We start from the raw sequence: 26,914 nt of genomic DNA, 5'->3' as shown, positions 1-26,914 counted from the left end.
ACCCTTTCCCTCGCAAAGCCCATATCCATGACAACATGAATCACATGGGCCTTGTATCCAGATAGAAATACTGATTAACTATCCTTGAGAACCCAAGTCTCTTTTACCTTGGTAATAAATGGAGAGTTTAAAGCACAACTGTTTACAACCCAACATTCTCAATGCTTTTCTGGGACTTTGGATGCTCACAGTCTATCCACTGTTAGCACACAGGCTGCTGCCATTGTCTCCAAGGGTAAGCACATTGCATCTTTTTCCCAGTAAAAAGTCTGGGCCCCATTTAACCTCTAACAATCAAATCATCAGGCTTGCTGTCCAGAAGACTTCAGAACACGTGACATAACTCCCTCCATTTTACCTTAAATTAAAGACACGGTCCCAAAACAGTCTTTTAAATCTCATAATTGTAATAGGTGAAGGACTTAATTTAATAATTGAGGTAATAATTATTGCCTGCAGCAAGGCCTCATGCAAAATTGCCCATTGGAAAATCATGCAAACAAATCAGGTGCATGTGGTGAGGTGCTGGATTTTCTAAACCACGCCTGCCACCAGTGATGCTCTGTGCTGCTGGTAGAACCTTATAATTGATAGGATCTGAAGTCATCAACATATGGAATAGATTACCATTTAGCACTATAAATACTTAGCAAGCTGAAGCATTGCAAGGGAATTAAGTTGATTGCTGACTCAGTAGGAGTTAGTTAGGAAGAGATGAATATGTTGCAGGAAATAAAAATGGGAAATGGTTGGTTAATGAATCAGGTCCTGGACAACATATGAGCTTAATGGCTTTTATTATTATTATAATAAGCTTACATGCACCTGATAGGATGTAGATGCTGTGGAGAAGATTCTGAGTTGGTTATTGTAGATGATTCCAGGTTTCATATCATTGAGTTATAAGGAGAGCTGAAGGAAGTTGACTGTGTTGGTACTGTACAAATAACATTTTGAAATAATGAAGCAAGCAATATTGTGAAAGGAGGGAGATATTTTGAGTGACAAGCACAATGTTCATTTATATCCCATTCTTCCCAATTATCTCCTCTTTCCTGAAGACAGTAGGGGTAATTTTCCCCAGATACTTTAAATACCTCCAAGATAGCTAATAGAAGGCCTTAAGCTGCAACCTCGGCTTAGACAAGAACACAACACCAGAGATAGGAGTTGCAGTAGACCATACTGCAGTCCAGCTTGCTGTATTTTAGCCTGCTTTTTGTGAAAGTATTAATCTCGCTGAAGGAATGGAATTCTGCCTTATGAACAGTCACTTGGAGGATCAATAAGGGGTTGATTGGCAATTAAATTGCCTGCTAGTGCTCATTAAAGAGGCTGCACACTATTTTGGCGGATGGAGCTTGACTTAATCTCTCCTAACAGTGATCAGCTAATTGGGAATTAACTTGTTGCAGAGAATTTCGAGCACTACTTAAATGTCTATCACATTTTACTGTTCACTTGCTGCTCAAGGTTTCAAAAAGACTTTTGAGACACATCTGGAAACTTTCTGGAACACTTTGTCAAAATTTCAGCAAAATACTATCAATATTCATTGTGGAAATTTGCTGAGGTCTTTTCCTAAAATGCTTTAGTGTTGTGCTACTCCATCTTACTGGGAACCTTATAGGAGTCATCCGGTGAAAAGGAGTACTTAGTCATTGGTATCTTGCTAGTGGCCTTCAGGTGGAAACGGAGAGGGACATGAGTCCAGGCAGAGCAGCACCAACTGCTGTAGGATTGAGGGACAGGGGGGTGAGGTGGACTCCTTCTTCCTGTGGGTCAAGGCATCCCTGCTCATCTGGACCTTCTCTACCAGGGCCTCTGGTGCCATGTCTGAGAACCTATGCAGCCTCTCATTCTATCCTGCAGCCATCCTGAAAGCTGCTGCTCTGTGCCAGTCAGACCTCTCTACAGCTTCAGTGGAAATGGGTGAGTACAAGCTACCTATACACCTCCAGGAAAACTATGTCTAATTGCGTTGGCTTCAAAACTTGTGGCACATTTAAATCATGATAATCACCAATCAGCCCAAAAAATGCCTGCTAAATTCATACTTTTAAACTGGCATTTCTTATTAGTATAGCAGCCATTTAGTACATGTTTTCACTTTTGGGGCCAGAGTAATTTCCATTGGCTCCTCTTGGAACAAAGGTCTAGATACCACAACACCTTTTGATCACTTGCCCCACTGCCAAACTACTGAGAGCTAATGTAAACCTGAGATACTCCTAGTTATGATGACTCATTGCATAAATTTCCTGAGAAGGCAGGTAAGCCTTGGAAATTCATTTTAATTATGGCAGGTGGGTGTTAGTGAAAGGTAGCAAGGAGTCATATTGAACCCATAATTGCTTGGATGGGAAACCAATCTCACTATAGCCAATAGCAGGCTAGAATCATCACTAATCAGACCAGGCTCTAGAGTTGCTGAACCATCTTGATCAGACCTGCACTGTACCTGGAGGAAGATCTTTGATGGCTTCATGTTATTCAGGGATATGACTGCCTATCTGTAGGGCAGGGGGTGAACACCTGCTTCATCAGCTTGGACCAGGAGAAGGCCTTTGACAGGGTGATACACAGCTACATGATGTACGTGCTCTCCAAAATGGGGCTTGTGGAGGGGATCCGCAATTGGATCCAACAGCTCTACACCAACATCAGTGGTGGAGTTTAAATCAATGGGCTGGAAATCAGAAAGCGTTCCGATCAATTATGGAGTCAGATGGGGCTGTCTTCCATACCCTGTCTTGTTTGTGTGCTGTATTGAACCTTTTTCAATGTCCATTAGGAAGGATGCAGGTATAAGGGAGGTGACAAGCCCAGGCAGCAGATGCACTCAGGTCAAAGCCTCTCTGCGCATGGACGATGTTGGTCTTCTACTCAGATCTGCTGTTGGTGTGCAGGCTGATGAGCATCTGCGGCAAGTTTGAAATAGTCTTGGGAGCCAAAGTAAATCACACCAAGAGCAAGGTCATGTTCTTGGGCCACCCAATCCTTTGTCCCCCTTCACGCCAGGTCAGGCTACATGAAAGTGCTGGGGATATGGTTCGAAGGGGCCAGAGTGTCACAATAAACTGGAAAGGTCATATAATCATGGTGAAATAGAAACTGGGCATGTGGGAGCAATGCTCCTTCTCCACTGTGGGTAAGAACCTGGCCATCAGGTGCGAGGCGCTCTTGGTGCTGCTCTACGTGGCACAGGTATGGTCTGTACCCTGCTTCTGTGCCTTGGTGGTCACACAAGCCATCTTCTGCCTTTTCTGGAGATTGAAAATGGACCATGTCCACAGGGGCACAATGTATAAAACTCTAAATAAAGGAGGAAAAAAAGTACCCAACATCACCCTCATCTTGATGGCCACCTTTGTGTGCATCAAGCTATGTGTAGACCCTTGGTGCACAAACACTAAGGCCAGGATTTTTGCTCCCTGGTCTGGAGGCAGAGATGGAACTTTTCCTGGCTCCGCCAGACTGACTCGGGAAAAAGAGGCCCGGAAGTTGGAGTTTTCATTCTGGCAGTGGTGGTGGGGGGGTGATGGACGCTGGATAAGAAAGTGGGCCCACTGCCCCAGAAACTAGTGTGGGGGCTGTTAGGTGCAGAGGTGGGCTGGGCAGAAGGCCTGCCTCTGCAATCTGGCACTTTGTTGAATTTAAGAAAAAAATGAACAAAACAAACAAATCCTTCCAGCCCTCACTCTTCAATCCCACCCCACACACAAACATTCCCCATACTGCAACCATGCCAACACATGACACCTCACCCACCCCCCATGGCCCCTCAAATCTTATGCCACCTTATACCCCTCAACCAACACCTCATGGCTGACATACCCCCATGCCACCTTATGCCCTCTTTCCATCTCCATGGCCCCAATGCCACCCTATGCCCCTATACCCACCCTCGATCTGTAGTTTAAATTAGAAGCCATCTACAAAAATAGTGTTTCATCAATGGTGCTTTTAGTCCATTTGTTACAGTAATCATCTTAGAACGTGAAAATTTGATATGTCATTCTTTCAGTTTTAACTGGCAGTTTGAATTTCTTTTTAAAAGTTATTAATCTCCATGAGGAAGGAAACATTCCCTATGTGCCCATGTAAAAGTTGAGTTTTTGAGACCAATTTTTGAGGCAAAAAAAACAAGGTTGACTTTTACATGAATAATATTTTCGAGGGACTGACATGTATGCTTGATTTGGGCCCACACAGCAGGAAATAAAGACCAAAATGAAATCTTGAGTAAAATTTGAAAAAGGCATCGGGTGAAATTTTCTGTCCCTGCTGGTGTCGGGCGTGATCAGTGGCGTGAGCGCACAATATGCGTGATCAGTTTTAGGATGACGGGAAACCACCTTGCCATCATCCGCTCAGCCTGCCAACGGCAGACCATGTTTCCTATCATTGATGGCGGGAACCTCATTGTAATACATCAGCATATCATTATCAGGCCAGCCCACTGGAATCATCCCCCACCCTCCGCTGGATCATCCGTCCACGTCGGCGGCTTGATTCACAACAGCACATAAAAGGCGTGCACTTGGCAGCCTGCACTTTGAGGGGAACCCGGAGGTGAATACACAGTAACGTTCTGCTGCGCTCGCCAGGATCGCCTGTTGGATTCAAGCTTCAGGGGTGGCGGGGAGTCAGGGTTAAGGGCAACCCTGCCATTGAGGCAACTGGTGACGGGGTGGGGGATTAAGGGCAGCCCTGCTGTTGAGGTGACTGGTGGAGGGGGAGGGGAGGGGCAAGGGCAGCCCTGCCGTTGAGTATAGCGCTTTCGGGGTGAGTGGTAGGGTAGGAGAAGGAAGTGGCCATGCATTAGGGAAACCTGTATAAAGTGACCATTCCTCTGCAACTGAGACAGTTCAGTCGCAGCCACATTGATATGATTGGGGTCGGGCTCCTAGCTTATCTGCCCACTTAAGTAACACAGAGGCATCAAAGTGCCACCAAATGCTCCAGAGCTTCCCCTCTGAACCCCCGGCAGAGAGTGCAAAGTCATGAGCATTTTAGTGCACTGCCGAACAGTTGGATGATGGCACACGTTGTACAATCTTCACGCTAAAGCTAGCCATGGAGCAGTTACTGCTGGAGGCGCTCACAGCACCTTGCAATGTCAGCATCCAGGCTTGGACCAGTCTCTCCCAAGGCTTAAGTCAACAGGACAACCATGCAGTGCACTAATCTCTGGCCATCCAAGTGGTGGTCAGCACTCTCCGGGAAGCGTAAAGGGGCTGACGCGCTTAACCAGGACATATTCTTAGTACACCCATGCTAACCACGTGTCTCTCTCCTTCATCCTGCAGGAGGATTACATCAGGATCATGGAGCCTGGTGAACTAGCTGTATGCCCGATGGTGTACAGAGCACGAAGATGACAGAGGAGAGAGCGACTGAGGCTCCTGGTTGCACAGAGCAGCAACCTCAGGAAGCAGAGGTGGCTGGGGCTCCCGTACACACCACCAAAGAGCCACAGTGAGCCGTCACAGGCCGATGCCTAGCAACACTCAGGGTCCATAGATGCTGCCTTTCATTCCTGCAGGTGACCAAGAACCAGTGTCGCCACAGACTCTGCACATCTAGGGAACTGGTCGGTCACATCTGCCAGCTACTGCAGGATTTTGCACCACGGGGACATAGAAGGCATCCACTGCCTGTGGCCATGAAAGTGACTACAGAACAGTCATATTACTTCTTTGAAAGCTTCAATTCTTTTTGACTTATAGATATTGAAAACATTGCAAGAAGATCAGTTAACTTGAAATAGTTCTGCTTATAGTTTGAAGATATGAACATATGGATTAGGAACAGGAGTAGGCCATTTGGCCCTTCAAGCCTGCTCCACCTAAAATATTTACAAGGTCATGGCTGATCTGATTGCATTCTCTACTTACAACTCTATGTTCCTGTCTAGCCCCTATATCGTTTGAATCCCTTGTCAATCAAGAATCTATCTAATTCAGCCTTGAAAATTTTCAATGACCTTGCCTCCACTGCTGTCTGGGCAAGAGAATTCCACAGTCTAAAGACCCTAAGAAAAAAATTGTCATAAATGGGAGACCCCTTATTTTTAACTGCGTTCCCTGGTAAGGCACATGAAGAGCCACTTTCATGGGTATTGTCTGAAGAAATGCAAGCTGTAGTACTGGGCAGAATATTCAATTGGGGTAGAGTGGGTGGGCATCAAATGAGCACTATTGGCCTCCCATTATAGACCCCATTTAGTTTTTCTTTTCAAATGGGATATATAACGGGAGCCAATCCAATATTACCTGCTTTATGTCACCACTGAAGTTGATCTCTCTGATCATTGTTTCAGGTTTACTTTTGCAAAGTTTCATTTTCAGTCAGAAGAAAGAAAAGCATACTTACTTGCCACTGGTACCCCACATGTTTGAAGTTTTAGCTGTTTCACCAGAATCCTGTAGCATTAAAATAAATCTATTTTAGACAGAAATATTCATTTTTTTGTGTGTATGAATAACCATTTTTTGTGTTTTATTAAATCAAATTTATTCAGATCAACAATACAACTTATCAAAAGCAATAGGATATTAGGTGAGTCATTAGAGGAGCATCTAGATAGGTTGAATAGTTTTTCTGACAGAATGTTACAGCACAGAAATAGGCCGTTGAACTCGTCAAGTCAGCATTGGTGTTTTTCATCACATCATCTAAACAAATCCCACCCTTTGCTTTTTCCCATACTCATCAATATTCCTCTTTTCTCAAATAACTAATACCCATTAAAAAAACTAAAAAATAGTTTGTTACAGAGAATTCCACATTCCAAGTACCCTTTGTGTAAATTATGTGTTATGTGCGAGACACCAAACCTGGTGTACTCTTTGACTGGAATCGATTTGTAATTCCAGAATGATGACTTAATCCTTGAATTTAATTTAATAGCAATACCCTAATACAAATTACCTGAAATTCCTCCTAAGTTAAATAGTCAAAAATCCTGAAACATGAAATAGGAAACAAAAATTGAACTACAATTCAAATTTCAAAAGTTCTGTACATCATGTGCTTGTTTTTCTTGAAAATTCTACTTCATTTTTTTTGTTTAGTAAGTTCTGGCCTTCTTTAAAGTTTAAGTTTTTGATCTTTGATATCTGAGCAGAGACTTCAGCAGTTGCGCTGCTTAAAGTGACCCTCAGTGAAACACTGTTAAGATGATTAAGCTGGAAGTGAGTGAAGCACTGTAAACAAAAGCCCGGTGGCAGTAGTTTCCAATGGATTCTTTAGTCTCAAGCAGCTCTCTCTCATCAACAACATGACATGAACTCCAAGAGTCGAATGGCCTCCTTCTGTGCCATAATGCCTCTATGACTCTATAAGCTAGCTAATGTAAAAATCATAGTAAAGTCCATGATAAACAGATACACTGAAGAATTTGTTGAATTAACTCTAGTTCCACGGTTAATGCTGAACTAATTGAATTAATTTTGTTAAGGAAAGCTGTAACATCTTTCTTTGAAGGTTTGTTAACAAGTTTAATGAAAAGGCAATGCAGAAAAAAATGGCATTTTCAGCACATATCCAAATTTTCCATCGGTTTTAACACATACCTTAATGGTCATTATTGTGAAAAGCAACAGCAGAGAATAGTTGTCTATATTCCTTGAAACCACATTCTTATATTTAATGTTATAATCCTGGTATCAGACATGTACGTAATTGTGCCCATGATATCCCATACCTATTAATCTTCCTTATTCCATTCACTTGTTTAGTGACTTCATTCTGACTTTAGCCACCAATCATTTTTTTACAAATGGAACCAGATAAAAACTGATTCAATGGCACAAAGTTCTACAAAAAATCTGCTTAAAAATTACATTTGTTGTGAAAATTGGTTTTGCTACACATCAGACAAATATATTAAAAAAATCAATACCTCTTTTTGTCTAAAACTGCAGCAATGGTCGGTGTGTTTGAACTTAAGTGGTTGACTGCAGTACTGGTGTGTGTACAGGTCCTTCTGATGCACAGCAGCTTGTGCAGTACTACTGTTTAGTACTTCTTTCCTGTTACACTAGGTCAGAGGGCAAAGGAGTATTGTTAATTTGGTCAGAGAGTCTTCTGTCAATGACTAAATGAAAGAACAATAAGGTTTACAACGTGTGCCTCTGTTGTAGACAACATACAATTTTCTAATGAGCATGTCTGTGGGCAAGATTCCTGAGCTAAACCTGCTTTTGTGGAAAATGGCTTTACTGTCTATAAGAAGAAAATCAGTATTACTGATATTCCAAATAGCATTCAGAGTATAAATGTCATTTTCAGAAAACTGTTTCTCAATAGTGCAGCTTATAATTTTTTCTACCAATTTAGGAATGTTTTACCAGAGGATTTAATTTTCTTTTCCGAGCTGGTAATTTCTAATCCCAGGATTGACTTTCACTGTGAGAGTTACACTGGAAATTCCTTCTCCTTAGTCCAAGCTAGGTGAATCTTTCAGCCTCTGTTAGATCATCATGAGCTTGGTCTCTTCAACCTGAACACGAGCTTCCACCCACATTCTATGTGGTGAACAATAGGGTCAGAATTTTCTCTGCTTCAGGTGCAGGACTGGCTGCATCTGTATTCCTGCTCTCTCACAGATTCTTGCACACTGACTTGTGTCTATCAGATTCACTGATATCTTAGGAAGCCCTGTATACAACAATGACTTTCTGTGGACTTCTCCCTTCCTAAAGTTCATTTTCATGGCATCATAATGGGTCTTGTATGCAGTTAGTGATCCTAATTAACTATCCTTAGATCCCCAACTCCATTCTATCTTGGAATTAAACAAACAGTTCAAAGTACAACTGTTTATAAAACATAACATTCTTAACACTTTCTTGTGAGACTCAGAGACTAACAGTCTACCCACTGTTAGCACAGATGGTCTTGCCATTGTTCACAGGTGTGAACATCTTGCACCTTCTCAGCAAGTCTCTTGACTTGGGCCCCTCTTGCCCCAGGATTGTTGTCTGGCAAAGTTCAGAGCGGGACACATGAACATTTCATTCCTCTATTTTACCTTAAATTAAAGAGACTGTCCCAAAACATAACAATCTTATAAACTTTATATTTGTAACAACTGCAAATATATCCTTGACTCATCTCTCATTGTCTTCTGTTTTGAAGAAACACAGAATCCCTAATAGCCATATACTGGATTCCCTAGGAAATTACCTTAATCCTTTATTTGGTGAAATATCAAGCCTGAATTGAAGTTAAAAGTTAGTGAATAGATTGAGAACAAAACTATCATTTAAGCTATATTCAATCGCTCCAATTATATTCTCGCAATGGAGTGAGAGTTAGAGTTTATGAAGTAACAGAAGATTCAGAAAATGTATCAAATATTTACCTTGAAATAGTTGATCAGGGCTTTAGAATATTTAACAGCATTATCCCTCTTAAGTCTGAACATCCTCCAATAAAGAAGTGCCAAACAACGATAACTGCAGAGATCAAAAGTGAAGATGTCATAAACTGTGCTCAGACTTACAATTCAGACATGTAAATGGTGCATGCTGATATTCACACTTATCTAATCTACATCTAAAAAATGAGAATTCAAAAATTCTCATCTCTAACCTAAAACATTTTAATTCATTACTATAGCTTTTTAAAAACAGCATCTTTCACACCAACAAATAAACAAAAGGAAATACAGTGGCCTGATGTTGGTGTAACAATAGCAGCAAGGCTATGAGCATCATTGCTATTACAGGGTAATTCTGACAACTTCTAGTGTCCGCACATGTGCAGGTATACATGGAACTCTTCTGTCAGAGATATCCTGCTCCCCCATATAAAGCCTTATCTATGTAACCTTTCAAACAAGTAAGGTAAGGTCCTTGCTAATAGACTCAGCATTGAAATCACTGTAATAGCATGAACCTGTGGTATTTACCTACTAGTTCTGCAATGAAGATGGGTAAAAAAAAATTAGGACTAGAACATTCAGGAATGAGTTTTAAAGGTGTGATAAATGATAATTACTGCTAAAGAGCCCGTGTGGCCATGAACAATTAATTATATAAGTATGGAGTCTCATTCTTTCAGAGGAAAATCAATGTTGCAATTTTTTTTTAGAGAAAGTACCATGTTTTTTTTTAAACAAAAACAGAATTACCTGGAAAAACTCAGCAGGTCTGGCAGCATCGGCGGAGAAGAAAAGAGTTGACGTTTCGAGTCCTCATGACCCAGTTTTTTCTGTTTTTCTCTATATCTCTCTCCCTTAATCCCATTTGTATACCCCAATCTTTATTTTGACTTCACTTCTGTACATTATTTAATTATAATTTATATTGCCTGGTTTAATTCTTGGTTTGCATTCTACATAGCTCGGTGAGGATACTTTAATCTCATTAGTTGAAGTTCCTTGCTGTTGCTTGTCTACAGACACCACAGGCCTCTGTAGGGAGTGCCACAATGGATCAGACACCTAATTAGTGAAAATTCCCATTGACAAGTCCATGAAAATTCCCTGGGCAACAGTACTAGAGGTGAACAGAGAAACATGTCCCTTTGCCACTGACAGAAATATCCAGGCCAATGACATCTGGAATGTCACAAAGGATATTAAGAAAAATATGATATGAAACAAAATATAGTATTCATAATTAAATAACATTGATTGCTAAATTTAGGAAATGTTTGGACCATTTTTTTCATAGAAGGATTTAGAAAATGTTAAACTTAAGTGGTGCATTTTAACTTCAAGTAGATTCATGCTGATTTGGAAATCTGCTTACAGCAATATGCTGCAGCCACTGTGGCAAGGAGTAATGTATGTATTAATGAACCATGCATTGCATATGTGTTTCCATAATGACCTGGGACAATAGGTTCCTATGAAAATCCACACATATATTTCATGGGAATGACCTATTAATCTGAACCATCCAAAAATCCATGCTCGAATGGGAAGGGGTCATGGGTGGATGGTAGTTGATTTTAGTGACAGGCTTACTTGTGAATAATGTAATGGGGAAGAAATTGGAGGGGCAGCTCACCCACTTCCTGTGATTTGAAATAACAAAAATGAGAGATAAACAATGTTGAAGGTCAATCTGTTAGATCTGTTGTGGGAGAAGAGTCTAGCAAGTGAAAACTTACTGATCATAAGCGTTGACCTGGTCAGGCCCAGAAAACCAACCAGGAAAAGTTAAGTTGGTCCACTAATATGGGATAATGTGGTTTATTCATTTTTTATTCATGGGCAGAAGTGAAATGAGTGAGTTTCGATCATAATTGTCATTCTGTGCTTTCACTTGCTATCTAGTAATCTGGAAGAATTGGATAAGTGTATGCAAGGGCACAGGTGGAAGGTGTGAACTCCAGTTCATATCACACCATTGCATAATTAAATATTGGGCAGTTACAGGCTCAACCCTAAATGTAAAATGCAAAGATTGCTTACAGGAGCAACCAGTACCTCTGAACCAGAGAGAAATTTGTAACGCATTGTGAACATCACAAAAGTCAAATAAACCAAAGCAAAATATGTAAAATGTGAAAAAGCATAAAACATGCTTTCAAGTATTTCCACCCTGCTGTAAACGTTTTCCTCATATTTTTGCTAGTTACCACTTTCACATGCTGGGAGGATGTAAAGATCCAGCTGAGGTCTCAGATTTCTTTATTCTTATCCCATTTACAGAATGTTTATCTAGTATCAACCAATGGCTTCTACTAGCATGATGTGTTTAAAAATGTATTCCAGTACAGTCTCATATGCGAATACCACAGATTCTGGATTCTTATTGTATCTGGTAAAACAAGATACATTAGAACAGAAGATAGATTTACAATTGTATGTACTCCAAGAAAAAAATATTAATGAGTTATTAATGAGTAGGATTTCAAAATGCACTTATCTGTATTTTGAGGACAAAACTATTCCAAATATTTATATTTATTCCTTATTCTCCTTTCTATTGATTGTTCTGCAACATTGTAGTCGAGGATGCCAGTTGATGAACTGCTCCAAGATCACTCCTTAGTCATTGCTAAACCTGTTCCTGAAAACTTGTTCCCCAGTTTTCCCTCTCTCAAGGGAAGTTTCTACTGATTGCTGTTCAATGTATTGCCATGGTGGCATGGATGAGAATGGAAACTCAAATGTGGGGGTTGGGGGGTGCATGCAGGGGACTATTGAAGCCGTTCTATATTTGATCACTCCACAATGCTCTAAAATGCTGCCTTACTCCACCACTTACTGAAAGACAAACACAGATAAAACTAGATTCAACTTTAATTTTTAAACCAAATACTTCTGTATATACAGTTAAGATGTAACAGGCAAATTCTTAATTCAGTTTCTATGTTAGAGAGATGTTTCACAAACTATTACAAAAAACTAATCACCGACACTGCCATTTTATGCCAGGAAGAAAAGAAAACATTTATGTAATGGGATTTAATTTGCAGTCTCATAATTTAGAAACTCACCACAAAGCACCTAGCTGCTTATCTGCTTGAGTGGCTGTTGCACCTGAATGAGTCTTCAGTCTCATAGCATATCTTTAAACAAAACCCAAATTAAAGCAGTGGTATAAGTAAAACATCAAAGTAAAATTGTTAACATTTTACCAGGTTCACAGCCAAGATGAGGCATTCAACATGAATCTGTGTTAATTTGATATTATATTTGGCAACACGTGCATAGAAGTGCTAAAACATTTGTCAGTTTTGGTTCAATTAACCTGCAGCATTTCTAAATATGCTGAACAGATCTGTGCTATTAATAAAATTCTGTTATCCATGTAAAGATACTTTGCTGGGCTTTATGTATGACCTAGAATCACAGAAAAAAAGGCAGTACATTAATCATGGGTGACTTTTATCTTCACGTGGATTGGGAAAATCAAATTGGCAGAGGCAGCCATGAGGAAGAATTCATAGAGTGTATTTGGGACAGTTGCTAGAACAATATGTTGTGAATCCAACCAGGGAGCAGGCTATTTTGGATCTGTTAATGTGTAATGAGGCAGGTTTAATAATGATCTCAGAGTAAACGATTCGCTAGGAAACAGTGACCATAACATGGTTGAAATTAGCATTCAGTTTGGATTGGACAACTACGTTAAACTTAAATAAGGGTAATTATAAAAGAATGAGGGCAGCGTTGGCTGGAGTGGACTGGGAAAGGAGTTTAGCAAAAATGATGGTTGATGAACAATGGCAGACATTTAAGAAAATAGTTCATGGGCTGAATTTTCCCCCTGTTGGGGGGTTGTGCAGCAGCAGGCGGGAACAAATGCGAACCCGATTGGTGCCCCCCAATCGAGTCCGCGTCACCATTTTACATAGGCGGGCCCATTAAGGCCTGCCCAGCGTGACGCTTGCTTGGAGATGCTGAGCGCTCCCTATGCGGGCCGGCGGAGGGGGGGATTCCCTGAATTGGGGCCTGCGCGCGAAAGAACACCGAAATCTCCCTGAGGCACAGAGGTGCCTCAGGGAGATCAGTTTAAGGCTTTAAAATTTAAATAAAGGAAAAAAAACTTTTAAAACATGTCCCCTCATGTGACAGTGTCACATGAGCTGGGACATGTCAAATTATTTTTAAATTAATTTTTATTGAATTTTAAAACACTTCATGAAACCTCATCCTGCCCATGGATGAGGTTTCATGAAAAACGCAAAGGCCGCCTGGGCTCTTCGCCAGCCCACCAACCTTAAGGTTGGGCGGGCAGCTCATTTAACTGTTTTAATTAGTTTTTAACAGGCCTGAAATAAAACAAGCCGACTCGGTTGTGTGCCCGCTGAACTGAAAATCCAAATGACGCACGGTGATGTTGGGACGCCAGCCCGACGTCACCGTGTGTCATTTTATGTGTCGGTGAGTGGGCCCCGCCCCCGCTTGCTGACTGGAAAATCTTTCTCTATGACTCACAACAAAGATACATCCCAATGAGGAAGAAGGATTCTAGGAAGGGGATAAACCAACTATGGTTAACCAAAGAAGTTAAGATAGTATCAAATTGGAAGAAAAAACATACAATGTGGCAAAGATTAGTGGTAAGCCAGAGGATTAGTTAAGTTTTAAAAACCAACAAAAGATGACCAAAAAAAAATAAAGAGGGAGAAAATAAATTTTGAGGGTAAGTTAGCAAGTAATATAAAAACAGACAGTAAGAGCTTCTTTAAATATATAAAAAGGAAGAGAGAGGTCAAAGTGAACATAGGCCCCTTAGAGAATGAGGGTGGGGAAATAGTAATGGGAAATGGCAGAGGAGTTGAATAAATACTTTGAATCAATCTTCATAGCAGAAGACATTAATAGCATTCCAAAAATACTAAATAATCAAGGGGCAAAAGTGGGGGTGGGGGAAGGAAATAAATACAACAATCACTAGAGAAAAAGTACTAGGGAAACTAATGAGGCTAAAGGCCGATAAGCCCCCTGGACCTGATGGGTTGCATCCTAGGATATTAAAGGAAGTAGCTAAACAGATAGTGGATCCACTGCTAATAATCTTCAAAGAATCCTTAGAGACTGGAAAAGTGCCAATGTAACGCCCTTATTCAAAAAGGGAGACAGACAAAAAACAGGTAGCTATTGGCCAGTTAGCTTTACATATGTCATTGGGAAAATGTTAGTCTATTATAAAGGATGTAATAGCAGAGCATTTAGAAATGCATAACATAATCAAGCATGGCTTCATGAAAGGGAAATCATGCCTGACAAATTTATTAGAATTCTTTGAGGAGGTAACAAGCAGGATAGATAAAGGGGAACCAGTAGATGTAATATATTTGGACTTCTGAAAAGCGTTCGATAAGATACTGCACATAAGACTACTTAATAAGAAAAGAGCCCAAGGCGTTGGGTGTAGTATATTAGCATGGATAGAAGATTGGCTCACTCATAGAAGACAAAGAGTTGGGATAAGGGGGACATTTTCAGGATGGCAACCAGTAACTAGTGGAGTGCCACAAGTATCAGTGCTGGGGTCACAATTTACAATATTTATTAATGACTTAGATGAGGGAAGTGAATGTACTATTGCCAAGTTTTCAGATGACAAAAAAATAGGTAGGAAGGTAAGTGGTGAGGATGACACAAAGGGCTGAATTTTCCCAGAATTGCACTAAGTGCAGTAGCCCGCTCACCATCACCCTCCTGTTGCATCGCGCTGGCCGCCATCTTTAAAAGGCAGCCACCAGCAAAGCGCTCATTGCCACCAGCTCACCACAGCTCCCTGGGAGACATGGCCTGCATAGGCAAAAAGATGGCAGCCCCCCACTTCAACGATGGGTCCCTCGACGACTGCTGGATGCCGTGGAGGCCCGACGGGATGTGCTCTACCCCCACTCTGGCCGCAGGATGGGTAGCAATGTCACCAACCCAGCGGTGGTCAGCGCCAATGCCCTTCAGAAGAGGACAGCCACTCAGTGCTGTAAAAGGGTGAATGATCTCCTCCATTCTGCCAGGATAAGTCACTCTTTTCATCACTCCCAACTCACATACTCACAAACCCATCACACACCCACAGGGCCCTCACTCACTACTAGTGCAAGGGACATCACCATTCACTCTCGCACACACACCATCATTGTCCTCATCCTGTCCATGGGACCACTCACCACCCACATAGGCCAGGCATACCTATCAGCTGACCCGGTAGGTGTCCTGATACACTCTCCCCATCTCTATCTATGCAGGACAAACTGGCTCACAACAGGAGGAAATGGTCGCAGACAGGTGGAGGGATGCTGGAATTCAAAGTTCTGACACAATTTGAAAACAGAGCCATCCAGCTGGCTGGCGATGACCAGGACCGATCCTGTGCTGATGGTGAGGTCAGCGCTGCTCTACAAAGTGAGGATCCAGCAGTGCAACATCCATCAGACAACCATGCTGTGAGAGATGTGTCCACTTTCACAGGCCACTAATTAGCTCCCCTTGCTTTCACAGGCACATCTGGGAAGCAGCAGATGGAGTCCATGACCCAGAGCCTCCAAGCAAGCTCTGAAGAAACCTCTGAAGAGGGATCTGAAGGCACCCTCCCATACCAACCACCAGCGCAGAGACACACACCTCGGTGGGACCTAGCTTTAGAATAGCCTTGGAACCACAATCTGCTGAGCACATCGCACTTTCTGATCAACAGCAGGCAGGGGCTTCCCAGGTCCCAGGCACTTGGAGGATGCTGGAGGCCAGAACGTTGCTGAGTCCGAGTCAGATGATGAGCCTCTGGACTTGGTCATGGCACAGCTGCTGGAGCTGCAAAGGCAAGCTTGGGAATATCAGGAAGGGATGGCTGCTGCACTCCTCAGATTGCAAGGCACGATGGAGAAGTCAGTCTGTCTTCAGGCTGAGGTGTTAGCGCTGGCATTGCAATGCACCGAGGTCAAGACTGGCAGGATCATGGCCGCCATGGAGACCTTGGTCCAGGACGTCACTCCTGCGTAGACTTAATTCCATCACTGATGCCATAGTTGGCCTCCAACAGTGTGTACACGAGAGGAGTACTGGCCACCTCGATCTCACTCCAGCTATGCCTTCCGCTCACGGAGTCAGCCAGCGTCCCTCGGGCATCCATAGGGAGAAGGATCAGCAGATGCATGCTCCAGGGCCATCCACCCAGGTGACTCTGGGAGTGACTGGCCCATCTGACACCCCTCTTCCTGTGACCTCTGCAGATCCAGCTTCACAGGCCGAAGAGGGTGCCACTGCCACACAGCAGGACCCCGGAAGCAGGCCGGAGCCATCCAAGTCGCGGCCCTCCAGAGGACGCCCGCCAAAGTCATCACAGACAGGGAGTCACAGTCAACAGGCTGCCTCCACCTCCGCTGTGGATGTCCAGGAAGCACCAAGACGAGGTGCCAGGGTTAGGACAGTTAAGGGGAATTAATTGCACAGCCTGGACACGGGTATTAATCACTTGTACATAATGTTCACTATTGTCAATAAACTCCCAAGAATGTCTCCTTACTTATGGCTCCTTGTTCTGATGAGCAGTGTTCTTGTCACTCAGATGTGAAACATTTCTGCACAACATAAAAGGCAGGTGTCTCAGTCCAGGGCCTCTTCCCTGTTCTCTGTGTGGCCTTCAGACCACCGTGATGGTCCAGCCTCACACTCCCTGGAAACATTACTGATGCCTGCACCTCGGCAGTGTGGTCATTGCTGCCAGAATGTAGTGGGCAGGCACCACAGAGTTCTATCATACTCTCTGTGTGCTCTCAGCACCTTTAAGATGGGGCTGACACCCATCACACATCTGCGACCAGTGGTGCTTTGCACCAGCTCCTAAAGGCTGAGGTGCTGAATGCGGACACAGCATCAGATGGAATGTTGGCCTTTATTTCAAAGGGAATAGAGTATTAAAATAGGGAAGTCTTGCTAAAACTATACAAGGCACTAGTTAGACCATACCTAGAATACCGTGAACAGTTTTGGTCCCCTTATCTAAGGAAAGATATACTGGAATTGGAGGCAGACCAGAGAAGGTTCACTAGGTTGATCCCGAGTATGGAAGGATTTTCTTTTGAGGAGAGGTTGAGTAGGTTGGGCCTGTGCTTATTGGAATTTAGAAGAATGAGAGGCGACCTTATTGAAACATATAAGATTCTTAGGGGGCTTGACAGGGTAGATGCTGAGAGGTTGTTTTCCCTTGTGGGACAGTCAAGAACCAGAGGGAATAATCTCAGAGTAAGGGGTTGCCCATTTAAGACAGAGATGAGGAATTTCTTCTCTCGGAGAGTAGTGAATCTGTGGATTCTTTACCGCAGAAGGCTGTAGGGGTTGGGTCATTAAGTATATTCAAGGCTGAGATAGACAGATTTTTAATCAGTTAGGGAATCAGGGGTTATGGGGAAAAGGCAGGAAATTGGAGTTGAGGATTATCAGATCAGCCATGATCTCACTGAATGACAGAGCAGACTCGATGGGCCGAATGGCCTACTTCTGCTCCTATGTCTTATGGTCCGATGGTCTTAATTATAGAATGGTACAGCACAGAAGGTGGCCATTTGCCCAGCTCTATCCAATTAGTCCCATTTTTCTGTCCATTCCCATAGCTCTGTGATATTTTTCCTTCAAGTATTTATCAAATTTACTTTTGAAAGTTCCTATTGAACCTACTTCCACCACCCTTACTGGCAGTGCATTCCAGGTTATAGGAACTCACTGTGTTCAAATATTTTCCCATCGGCCCTGTGGTTCTTTTGCCAATCATCATAATCTGTGTTCTCAGGGTGGCAATCCTGCTGCACTAGAAACAGTTTCTCCTTCTTTATTTTATGAGCTGTAGAAATTTCAGCTGCAAAATGTGCAACTCTACTGCTGTTCTTTCAATTTGGATTCTTGGAGTCTGGTATCAGGCTCCCAAATTTTATGGTATTAAATCAGCTTTTCTCAATCCAGCAGCACAATTGTTGACCGAGTGAAAGAATATTAAACAGTCAAAGAGTCATAGAGGTCTACAGCACAGAAAAAAGCCCTTCGGCCCAACAAGTCTGCTCTGGTCAGACAAATACCTAACTATTCCAGTCCCATTTTCCTGCACTAGGCCCATAGCCTTGTATCTCCATGGCATCGCAAGTGCACATCCAAATACTTCTTAAATGTTATGAGGGTTTCTGCCTCTACCATTCTTTCAGGCAGTGAGTTCCAGATTCCCACCACCCTCTGGGTGAAAAAATTCTTCCTCACGTCCCCTTTAAACTTCCTGCCCCTTACCTTAAATCTATGCCCCCTGGTTATTTATCCCTCCACCAAGGGGAAAAGTTCCTTCCTGTCTCTCCTATCTATGCCCCTCATAATTTTATATGCCCCAATCATGTCCTCACTCAATCTCCTCTGCTCCAGGGAAAATAACCCCAGTCTACCCAATCTCTCCTCATAACTAAAACTCTCCAGCCCAGGCAGCATCCTGGTAAATCTCCTCTGCACTCTCTCTAGTGCAATCACATCCTTCCTATAATGCGGATTCCAGAACTGCATGCAATACTCTATCTGTGGCCTAACCAGCGTTTTATACAGTTCCAGCATAACCTCCCTGCTCTTACATTCTATGCCTTGGCTAATAAAGGCAAGTATCCCTCATGCCTTCTTAACCACCTTATCTACCTGTCCCGCTACCTTAAGGTGGACATGCACACCAAGATCCCTATGATCCTCGGTACTTCCCAGGGTCCTGCCATTCATCGTTTATTCCCGTGCCTTGTTTGTCCTGCCCAATTGCATCACCTCACACATATCCGGATTAAATTCCATTTGCCATTGATCAGCCTATCCTGACCAGCCCGTCTATATCCTCCCGTAATCGAAGGCTATCCTCCTCACTATTTACCACCCCACCAATTTTCATGTCATCCGCGAACTTACTGATCAACCCTCCTACATTCAAGTCTAAATCGTTTATATATATCACAAACAGCAAGGGACCCAACACCGATCCCTGTGGAACCCCACTGGACACAGGCATCCAGTCACAAAAACACCCCTTGACCATCACCTTCTGCTCCCTGCCACTCAGCCAATTTGCCAAATTGCCTTGGATCCCATGGGCTCTTACCATCATTATCAGTCTCCCATGCAGGACCTTATCAAAAGCCTTGCTGAAGTCCAAGTAGACTACGTCAAATGCATTGCCCTCATCTACATACCTGGTCACCTCTTCGAAAAATTCAATTAAATTGGTCAGACATGACCTCCCCTTAACAAAACCATGCTGACTGTCCTTGATTAATCCCTGCCTCCCCAAGTGTAGATTAACTAGATTAGAATTGCTTCCAATAGTTTTCCCACCACTGAGGCTAGACTGACTGGCCTGTAGCTCCCTGGTTCATCCCTTCCTCCCTTCTTGAATAATGGTACCACATTGGCTGTCCTCCACTCCTCTGGCACCTCTGGTGTGGCATGAGAGGTGTTGAAAATTATTGTTATCTCCTCCCTTGCCTCACTCAACAGCCTGGGATATATTTCATCCGGGCCTGGAGATTTATCTACTTTTAAGCCTGCCAGACCACTTAGAACCTCCTCCCTTTCTATGCTAATTTCTTTAATTATATCACAGTCCTTCTGCCTGATTTCCATACCCACATCTTCCCTCTCACTTGTGAACACTAACACAAAGTATTCATTTAGAACCCTACCTACGTCTTCCGGCTCCACACACAAATTACCACTTTGGTCCTTAATGGGTCCTACTCTTTCCATAGTTATCCTCTTACTCTTAATGTACTTGTAAAATAACTTTGGATTTTCCTTTATTTTTACCTGCCAATGTTTTTTTTATGCCCCCTTTTTGCTCTCCTAATTTCCTTTTTAAGTTCACCCCTATACATTCTATACTCCCCTAGGGCTTCCACTGTTTTTGAGCCCTCGGTACCTTCCATAAGCCTCCCTTTTTCTCTTTATCCAATCCTGTATATCCCTCGACATCCAGGGTTCCCTGGATTTGTTGGTCCCACCCTTTGTCCTTACTGGAATATGTTGGCCCTGTACTCTCCCTATTTCCTTCTTGAATGAGCCCCACTGCTCTGACGCAGATTTACCTAAAAGTAGCTGCTCCCAGTCCACTCAGGCCAAATCATATCTGATCTTATTAAAAGCCGCCTTCCCCCAATTTAGAACTCTGATTTCTGGCCCATCCTTGTCCTTTTCCATAACAACCTTGAATCTAACGAAGTTATGATCACTATCTGCAAAATGCTCCCCCACCGATACCTCTACAACTTGCCCGGCTTCATTCCCTAAAATTAAGTCCAGGACCGCCTCCTCTCTTGTAGGACCTTCTACATACTGGCTGAAAAAGCTCTCCTGGATGCATTTTAAGAATTCCGCTCCCTCTAAACCTATCACACTATGACTAACCCAGTTAATGTTGGGGAAGTTGAAATCCCCCACTACCCTATTATTTTTATACTTCTCTGAAATTTGCCTACATATCTGCTCTTCCTTTTCTCTCTGACTATTTGGGAACCTATAGTACACTCCCAGCAATGTGATTGCTCCTTTTTTGTTTTTAAGTTCTACCCATATGGCTTCATTTGAGGAGCCTTCTAAGATGTCATCCCTACTCACTGCTGTAATTGATTCCTTGATCAATATTGTGATACCCCTTCCTCTTTTACCTCCTTCCCTGTCTCGCCTGAAGACCCTATATCCTGGAATATTGAGCTGCCAATCCTGCCCCTCTCTCAACCATGTCTCTGTGACAGCAATGACATCATACTTCCATGTGTTAATTTGTGCCCTCAACTCATCTGTCTTATTCGTCAGACTCCTTGCATTAAAATAAATAACCATCCAACCTCGCCAAGCTCCCTTGTGCCTTAACTGGCCTATAATTTCTATGCCTTCCTGATTCACTTGCTTTCTCTTCTAATTTTGGCTATGCATCTCCCCCTGCTGAACCTCCTCTCAGGTCCCCATCCCCCTGTCAAGTTAGTTTAAACCCTTCCCAACAGCACTAGCAAACCTTCCTGCAGTTAAGGTTTTGATTTTATAAAGATGGCATTCAATTGTTTAAATAGTAGTAACCAATTTTAAACAAAGATCCTGTGTTCATTTATCATGATTTTTCTGTTTAACCTCATTGATCAGCAATCTTTCACTGTATGACAGCTCCAAATAGGCAAATCTCTCCATCTAAATCAGAAATGAAAGTAAACTTGGATTCAGCCAAAGCAGACCGGGTTTCCCTGATTTAGATCCTAACTCCAGATTTTCAGTGCAAGTTTAATGTCCGTACAAATCTAAAAGTGCTAAATTTGCAATACAAACACATCATAAAACAATTCTGAGAACACATAGAATGACAGAGACAAACTACATTTGAGTGGGGTGGAATGGGGGGTAAAGGGAACTGATTTTTTTAGATTTTGCTTCGCAGATAATGTTTTAATGACAGATGATCTCTGGTAACTTATAGTCAAATATGGCAGCCTAAAGAATTTTTGTTTGACATGCACTCTGCAATAGAATTTGAACTGGAAGTTGATCTTATTTTGCACAATTCCAAGCATTCTGCTAATAAATGAAGTGAGACTAAAGGAAATGGGCAACATTCAAGAATTAATTGTAACATTTTGAACTGCAGAACTGTCAAGAGACTATCTGTTGTATGACTTAAATTTTATTCAAAGTATCTACCTTTTTACTTGTACGATAATATTAACATATAATAAAGATTGCTACAGTTTCAAATTCATTTGAATTTTGAACTTAATGGTTCCCTGAAAAGGGGAGCTGTAAGCAGGTAAGTTAAGCTCCATATTTCCATCGTGCGGTCAGAAATAGGACTATTAAACAGATACATTAATTAGAGTTCCAGAGAAGAATTGACTCGGCTGAGATTTTCCACTTTGGAGTCCTAAGCATTCAACAAGAGTGTCTATTAGGAAACTGCACACCTCAGGCTGTGATTTTCCATCCTTTAAAAGTAACAGTCAGAGAATTGTAGGCTAAAGGCGTGCTATTACCTGATATGTTCTTTTGGAGTATTTATGTGGAAAACCCTGATTAAAGTAAAAGCAAATACTGCTGATGCTGGAAATCTGGAATAACAACAAAATGCTGGAAAAATTCAGCAGGTCTGACAGCATATGTGGAAAGAGAAACGGAGTTAATATTTTGAGACAAATATGATTTCTTCGGAACCCTGATTATTTATTTATCAATCATATTTCTGACCATGAGATGGTAATATATAACTAGACTTACCTGATTAGAGTTCCCTTTATCAGGGAGCTAACAAATTCAAAATTCAAGTAAATTTGAAACTGTAGACATCATTAATATTTGTTAATTTTATCATACAAGTGAAAGGGCTTGATCTAGCAGATGGTTTTCCGATCTTGCTTAGGTATCTCTTCCAAATATCGGGTTTAATTTGTTGTTGCCCTGCTTTTTTTTTGGCTCAGACTGGCACCAGCCTTTTAAATGTTTTATTGACATCTCTCATATTCCTTCTGAACTGCTTAGAATAAATGTGCAAACAGCTGCCTTAAATGATTTCTCAAAATGCGGTTGATATTATGACTGAATGGTAGGAAAGGGTTAACACTAATTTAACCTTGAAGGCTTATACAAATAAAACATTCCTTACCAGGGACAGAGGCAAGCTTTCAAGACCACAAGCCCATAGATGTTTCACTGAATATGTCCTGCCTTGTCTGGACCTGTGTGAGGCCCTTTGTTAGAAAAGACCTGAAGCAATGGAATGACCTGGCATGTCTAGATGCTGGTACTTCATTGATTTAGAGGTCATCAAGGGTACCTGCAGAACTATGTGAGGTGACTGACAACAGGTTGGTTGAAGTTTTCTGACACATTTCAGTCAGGTTAGTCAACAGAATTGTGGAGAGTTTTTTTTGGAATATTGAAGATAGTGTTTAAGACACAATGAGGCCGATTTTAACTCTCCCATGTGTTTCAACATCATAATGTCATGCCCACTCCATTCCTACCCGATGATGCCACTGAGGCCCAATTTGCTATGTTCACCTGAAGCCTGAGTGGGAGAGGGGTGATAGCGTTTCTGCCAGACCAAACCTGAGGAGAAAAATGGCCAGAAGTGGGCCAACAAGGTGAGATTTTAATATCTTTTCAGTTTCCTCATGGAGAAGCAGGAACGCTTCTTCAATTCCTACAAGGAAATCATTGGCCTCTCCTGCCCCTGACGTTCCCCCAACCAACAACTGGGAATTCCCTATTTCTTAACTAGTGCTAGGGTCTGTTCTCCTGGATCCCTGACTACATCCTCTTGTGGCCCGATTTTAACAGCCAGGCAGCTGCTTCCCACCGGCTTCCTTGTTGTTCTGGGCGGAAGTTGACTAGAGGTATGAGAGTGATGTTTAGCCATTTAAATTGCCTGAGTGTCTGCTACCTCTCCCAGTTTCTGCATTCCTGCCCAGAATTTAAAATTGACTTCTAAAGTTCAACTTCAGATCTCATTCTTCAGTTTTCAGTCTGTAGTTCTTGCTTTAGTTGTAGTTCTTTTTTTGTAATTCTTTGTCTGGTACATATAGGACTGTGTCTAAGATTGAAAAGTACATCTCTAGCAGAAAGGCTACAGAAGTTATGATTATATGGCTATGCCAGCCAGATATGAATATTTGACTTAGATGTACCAGTTTCACTGAGATCAAGGTAGATGGAGTTCAAGCCAGTGTGAATGGTCGATTTACCCAGAAACAGAGGATCCAGGAGAAATGGATAATACCTGTACAGTTGGAGGTTCATCTCCACAATGGAGGAATGTAGGAAGAGAAAACAACCATTTAGCCCCTTGAGCCTGTTCTGCCATTCAATTTAATCATGGCTGATCTATAACCTAACTCCATTTTTTCCTTTCTTCTTTCATGGGATGTGGGCATCACTGGGAAGGCCAGCATTTGTTGCCCATCCCTAATTGTCCTTGAACTAAGTGGCTTGCTAGGCCATTTCAGAGGGCAATTAAGAGTCAATCACATCGCTGTGGGTCTGGAATTACATGTAGGCCAAACTGGGTAAGGGTCGCAGATCTCCTTTCTTAAAGGACATCAGTGAAACAGATGGGTTCTTACAACAGTTAATGATAGTTGTCAGGGTCACCATTACTGAGACTAGCTTTTAATTCCAAATTTATTTTTTGAATTTAAACTCCACAAGCTTTTAAAAATATATATTTCACGGGATGTGGGCATCACTGGCTAGGCCAGCATTTATCGCCCACCATAATTGCCATTGAGAACATGATCTGTGGTGAGATCTGAACCCATGTCCCTACAGCAGTAGCCTAGGCCTCTGGAGTACTAATCTGGTGACATTGCCAATATGCCACTGTCTCCTATTCATATACCCACCTTTGCCCTGTATAGCTTAAAACCTTTGGTTAACAAAAATCTATCAATCTCAAATGTAAAATTAACAACTAATTTAGCATTTGTGGAAGAGGGTGCTAAACTTCTACCATCCTTTGCGTGTAGAAGTGTTTCTTAATTTCACTCCTGCAAGTCTTGTCTCCAATGCTTAGATAATGATCCCTAGACTTAGAATCTCCAAACAGTGAAAATAATTTTTTCTCTATCTATCCTAGCTGTTCCCTTTCATACCTTGGGAAGAATTTTCCCGTCGGTGAGCGGAGGCAGGGCCGGCTCGCCGACGCGTGGTGACGTTGGGCGGATGTCCCAACGTCACTTAGATTTTCAGTTCGGCGGGCACTCGGCTGTGTCAGCTGCGCACCTGCCGAACTGTCAAAGGCCTATTAAGGCCCTTAAGAATGTCATTAAAGCTGTTAAGAATGCTGCCTGTCCAACCTTAAGGTTGGCGGGCAGGTGAAGAGCCCAGGCAGCCTTCGCATTTTTCATGAAACCTCATCCAATGGGCAGGATGAGGTTTCATGAAGTGTTTTAAAATGTAATAACAATTTATACTTTTATTCTTTGACATGTCCCAGCTCATGTGATAGTGTCACATGAGGGGACATGTTTTAAAAGTGTTACAAACCTTCATTTCAAACTTTAGCATAGAAACAATCTCCCTGAGGCACCTCCGTGCCTCGGGGAGATCTCTGCGCTCTTTCACGCGCATGCACGAAAGAGCACAGGGAACCTCTCAGGGAATCTCCCACCCTGCCCGCACAAGGAGCGATCAGCACTTCTGGGTGTGTGTCACGCTGGGCGAGCCTTAATTAGCCCGCCCACGTAAAATGGTGGCACCCGCCCGATTGGGGGCGCTGATCAGGTTCGCGCTTGCTCCTGCCCATCCCTGCACAACCCCACCGATGGGGGGAAAATTCTCCCCCTCGAAAACTTTCATCAACACACTCTTTAGCCTTCTAAATTCCAGGAAATACAACCTGAGTTTGTGTAATGTCTCCTACTATTTAATCCTTGGAGTCGACTCAGGTATCATTCTGGTAAATTTACACTACAGTCCCTACAAGCCAATATATTGCTCCTGAGGTGTGGTGCCTGGAACTGTTTATAGTATTCCAGGTGTGGTCTCACCAGGGCTTTTCATAGCTAAAGCGTGACTTCTATTACCTTGGGAAAAGTTTTCCCCCCGTTGGGGGGGAAGGGCCAATTAAGGCCCGCCCAGCGTGACGTCCGCCAGAAAGCGTTATGCATTCCCTGTGCGGGTGGGGGGGGGCGGGGAGATTCCCTCAGCCAGGAGTGCACTCTTTCGCGCATGCACGCAAAAGAGCGCACAGATCTCCCTGAGGCTAACTGCTGCCATGAGTTGGGACATGTCCATAACTTCTATTGAAAGACTTGATAAAAGTTTAAATACCCTCATGAAACCTCATCCCACCCATGGATGAGGTTTCATGCTTTTTCCGAAGCCCGCCAGGGCTCCCGGCCTGCCCGTCAACCTTAAGGTTGGACGGGCAGGTCCATTAATTACCTTATTTAGTTTTTCAATGGCCTCAATAGGCCATTGACAGGTCGGCGGGCACGCAGCTGACTCAGCTGTGCCCCCGCCAACCTGAAAATGGAAATAACACAGGGTGACCTTGGGACTTCTACCCAACGTCACCCCGTGCCTTTTTACGGCCCCACCCCCGCTCGCTGACCGGAAGATCCTGCCCCAAGTCTCTTTGGACCCCTACTGATACCAACTTTTCATCTTTTAGAAATTGGGAGTGAATGACGTCACATTTACCTATGTTGAAAAAAGATTTTGCCTATTCACTTAATCTATCAATATTCCTTTTTAATTTTATGCTTCCATCTACACTACTTACAGTGCTTTACAAGGCTTTGTGTCATCAGCAAATATGGATGTGTGGCTTTTTATTCCATCACCTAAGTTGTTAATAAATATAGTAAATAGTTGAGGCTTCAACCCAGGTCCTTGGAGCCTGCATGGAAATATCAGTTGCCATCAGTTGGAAAATCCAACTGGGAATAACTGGTTTCGACAGGAGTAATAAATTACAACTGATTTTAACTGAAATAA

The 26,914-nt window shown here is 42.6% G+C and overlaps 1 protein-coding gene across 1 annotated transcript in view; it reads right to left on the bottom strand.

The window, feature by feature from the left end:
• aff3 (AF4/FMR2 family, member 3) overlaps positions 1 to 26,914 on the bottom strand; it is a 95,795-nt gene that overhangs the window by 15,741 nt on the left and 53,140 nt on the right. Inside the window, exons 8-11 of the mRNA XM_078545644.1 lie at positions 12,466 to 12,537; positions 9,374 to 9,467; positions 7,910 to 8,047; positions 6,379 to 6,428 (exon numbers count right to left, since the gene is read on the bottom strand). Of these exons, the coding sequence (XP_078401770.1) occupies positions 6,379 to 6,428; positions 7,910 to 8,047; positions 9,374 to 9,467; positions 12,466 to 12,537 (354 nt within the window). The remainder of the gene's footprint in view (positions 1 to 6,378; positions 6,429 to 7,909; positions 8,048 to 9,373; positions 9,468 to 12,465; positions 12,538 to 26,914) is intronic.

This window comes from Cetorhinus maximus, chromosome 7 (genome assembly GCF_964194155.1).
Source record: "Cetorhinus maximus chromosome 7, sCetMax3.hap1.1, whole genome shotgun sequence".
Lineage (NCBI taxonomy): Eukaryota > Metazoa > Chordata > Chondrichthyes > Lamniformes > Cetorhinidae > Cetorhinus > Cetorhinus maximus.
Note: the sequence above shows the minus strand (reverse complement) of the source record. Positions and strands in the feature narration are given on the sequence as shown.